General features: G+C 42.1%; 1 protein-coding gene across 2 annotated transcripts; it reads right to left on the bottom strand.

Annotated features, from left to right (window-relative positions):
- Positions 1 to 783: 783 nt before the first annotated feature.
- On the bottom strand, positions 784 to 2,533 carry LOC109510509 (focal adhesion kinase 1-like). Of its 2 annotated transcripts, XM_019860860.1 has the most exons (4): positions 2,487 to 2,531; positions 2,050 to 2,449; positions 1,225 to 1,305; positions 784 to 1,109 (listed from the first exon to the last, which is right to left on the bottom strand). In XM_019860860.1, the coding sequence occupies exons 2-4, from the start codon at positions 2,227 to 2,229 to the stop codon at positions 1,020 to 1,022; spliced, it is 351 nt and encodes a 116-aa protein (XP_019716419.1). In that variant the 5' UTR covers positions 2,230 to 2,449; positions 2,487 to 2,531; the 3' UTR covers positions 784 to 1,019. The 2 variants fall into 2 exon arrangements, with proteins under 2 accessions (XP_019716419.1, XP_019716418.1); XM_019860859.1 differs by having other exon boundaries at positions 2,050 to 2,533.
- Between the last annotated feature and the right edge of the window lie 1,119 nt (positions 2,534 to 3,652).

A 3,652-nucleotide genomic window follows, 5' to 3' on the forward strand; every position in this document is an offset into this window, starting at 1 on the left:
GGTCCAATCGCTTGTAGTTAACCAATCGCTGGGCCGTTTATAATCGAGCTAAGACTTCCGCAACAAATAATGCCTTCAGTGATCTGATTAGTTGAAGCTTTCATACACGTCCAATCGCAGGGCTGTTTACAAACGGAAAACGGAGAGACTGTTCGGGAGAGCTCGTGAAAACTCGACGATAAGGTACCTGACCGCCCCTAAAATTTTCTCAACGGATTTAGACGATTTACAAAAATGATCAATTAAGAAATAAAACGGCGGATTATTCCGCGGAAAATTGCCATGTATGGTTTTCTCTGGGTATTCTGGTTTCCTCCCACATTCCAAAAACATGCACGGTAGGATGATTGAACACTCTATTTCAGGGGCCCCCAACCACCGGACTGGTACCGAGACAGACCAAGATCTTTTTTTTTTTTTTTTTTTTTTTTTTTGGGGGGCGCGCCAACTGGAAAGAAAGAAATAGTGCATTGTGTGTTTAAATCAAATGTCAAATCATGTGCAGGGTGTATTAAACGCAGTGTAGTTTTCCAATGGCTGGAACCACTGCTTCTCAGCAACAAAGTTTAGGGTGCAATTGTCCATACAGTTCATTGACCAAAATGTGGATGGCGGGGATACTTGCCCATCATGTAGTACAGAGTTGTTCAAATCCGGTTCTCCTCTCTCCTGAATGTTTTAGATGTTTCCTTACATCAACGCAACTGATTCGAATTATCAGCTCATCAGCAAGCTCTGTAGAGACCTGAAACGATCATGAACAATATGAATCTGGTGTGTTGGATGAGGGAAATATCTAGAACATGTAGGATAGGGGCTCCCGAGGACCGAAGTTGGTGACTACTTTCAGTGTGTTGACCTTTGACATTCAATCGTTTAAATATTTCTTCTTTTGAAGGCCTTTTTTTTGTTCATTCATTTTGCCTTACTCTGAATTTTACAACTTTTTTTTTTTCTTTTCAGCGTGGCCCTCCTTTGTGTCATTTTGGATTACATACTCTTGATTGTGCTGTGTGGTGTTACCTCGTCATCACATACTGCTGAGCTAACTTCATTTTTCCAATCAGTTCCGCCAAGTCAGAGTTCAAAAGCTTTTGCGCCATCTCGATCTGGGAAAAAAAAAAACAACATTTATTGCCCATTGATAATAATGATGATAAAGTGCTGTATGTATGCAGATATTTTGTTTGTATATGTATCTGCTGAGAAAGAGTGTGTCATTACCTCTCTGTGTGTGCTGGCTGGAAGTTGCGGTAGGGTCTCGTCCACTGTGGCCAACAAAGTCCTCAATGCAAGGCCCACATCCTGAAAACAGGAAACCACAATATCTTTTCACTGTGAACCACACAGCCTGCTACCCGGATGACGTCAATAATGTCCAAAGAACTGACAAATGTTGTTATTTACTAGTGTATTTAACAGGACACTGTGAGATGGATTTACGGAAAAACGTGAGCTGCGGCCAAAATGAGAGGTGCAAAGAAGAACTCTGAAATGCAATTAACAAATATTATTGTGACATAATAGCTATTCAGCAATGCAATTCTGGAGCTTCTGAATGATCTCAGGGCTGACTCAGACCCAGTCACAAGAAGGAGTCATGCTATATTACTTAGAACAAAACTGTTTTCAACTCCGCATTTCCATGTATCTGAGACATTTCAGCTCACTGTGACAACTGGTCTCTTACAGAGTAATTTTGTACTGTCCATAATGTTACGTAGGATGGGCACATTCTTGTACATCTTGTACAATGTTGATTGCCGACCACTGGGGGCAAGTTGAATTAAACAAATCATGGCCTATATGTGGGTGCTTTCTTCCCCCAAATTACCGCTACCTGCACAAAAAAAGCTGTTTCCTATAATGCGGTCATGCGTTCCATGCTCTTCCAATTCAGTGAGTGAAGATATAATTTAGTAGCCACTACACCTAAGTAAATGATATTAATCTTATAAAATCACGTGCAAAATGCCAACAAGCACACAGTCTGTTAGAGAGAATATGCAATTCAGTCAAGTTCTGACAACAACAATGTATTTTGGTTACCTTGACCATGGGAACGTACTCCTCGGGAGGAGCTGGCTGAATCTTGCTCGACATCTCGATCACAGCTTTCACCAATCCGGTCACGTTTTCGTATACCTTGTCGTTGGAGCGGTCCAGATTGGCGGTGGGAGGGGGGCTGATCTCTTGGGGCTGTAGCTGAGCCGAGTCAAGGACGAACATTGATGAGTGCTGTGCTTACCGCGGGCAACAAGAACCAAGACAAATGTGGAGATGATATAGATGAAACATACAATATCAAAGCTTTGTTGCATCTTATCCAGTGGACGATATCAATGTCTACAAGAGTACAGCGGCCAAACTACGAGGAACTAATAAGCAAAAAAGGGCATGTAGACCTCAGTCAAGGCTAAACATGCCTAAAACTGACCATCAGATTTATCTAATTGAAAAATAATAACGGAGCAAGAGCTACCGACTTAGTTCTTAGTTCAATGTCAGATGTGGTAATATACTCTACTTGGTGTCTACATGGGCACATACAAAATTTTTTTGTTTTTGCTGGGCGTCAGTCAAACACACTACCCCCATACAACACCACCCAGCCCGTCGATTACCTTTCAAAGGGTGTTATATATAGGCATGGGTGATTAAATGATTGAGATTCATGATATTACGTAACCAGCGGTGAGCTCTGAGCATATTTCCGCCAAGAGACATGGCGGAAATGTCTGTGACTGTAGTAAATCAGAGTCCCCATTCGAACATTGGTTTGCAAGGTGAAATAAACAGAATCCGCCAACAAATGAAAGAAAACACAGTACACATAAAGTAATTGTAACAAATTGACGAAACGTACATCTAAATACCCAGCTGACGGGCAGCCACAACTTCCCAAGATGAAGCTATTTTGACAAGAGAAGTTCCTCCCCTTGCGGTATTCTTCACAGCAGGGGGAGGAATCTCCGGTTCCTCGAGAGCCATATCCTGCCTGTTTTAGATCTTTCTACATCAACGCAACTGATTCGAATTATCAGCTCATCAGCAAGCTCTGTAGAGACCTGAAACGATCATGAACAACGTGGCTGGGGTTGTCAAATAATTAGCCTAATTAAAGCTCATTTGTAGTGTGCCTAGCCATTTTTTTTTGAAGAAATTGCACTTTAGAACAAAAATGAACTGCCATTCAAAAATCATTCATTTGCCCCAGAATGAGATTGTTCATTAAAACGTTCACGAAGCAAAAATACATGGACACTGCTCAGTTCATGTTCGCCCAATTGATGAACAAGTTCATGAACAACATTGACTCTCTCTCTCTCTCTCTCTCTCTCTCTCTCTCTCTCTCTCTCTGAAGAGCTAAGACTCTCTCGCTCATCTGAAAAAATATATATGCTGTCACTGTAAGCAGCCATGCCAGCAAATGGTGTCTCGCTCTATCTGTACTCAACACACATCCACAAAGCGGTTGTGCATGCACATTATCATGCGGGCGTTGTCTTTTGCCTGTTGCATTATGCATAAGGCTCAGGGGAGCTGGGCCAGTGGTGTGTGAGAGGCAAGCTGAAAGCAAGCCACATTGTCGGACACATGTCTTGCCAGTTACACTACCTCTCTGTGGACAACATACACAAATCACTCAATG

Source organism: Hippocampus comes, unplaced genomic scaffold (genome assembly GCF_001891065.2).
Source record: "Hippocampus comes isolate QL1 unplaced genomic scaffold, H_comes_QL1_v1.1 scaffold130, whole genome shotgun sequence".
In the NCBI taxonomy this organism is placed as follows: domain Eukaryota; kingdom Metazoa; phylum Chordata; class Actinopteri; order Syngnathiformes; family Syngnathidae; genus Hippocampus; species Hippocampus comes.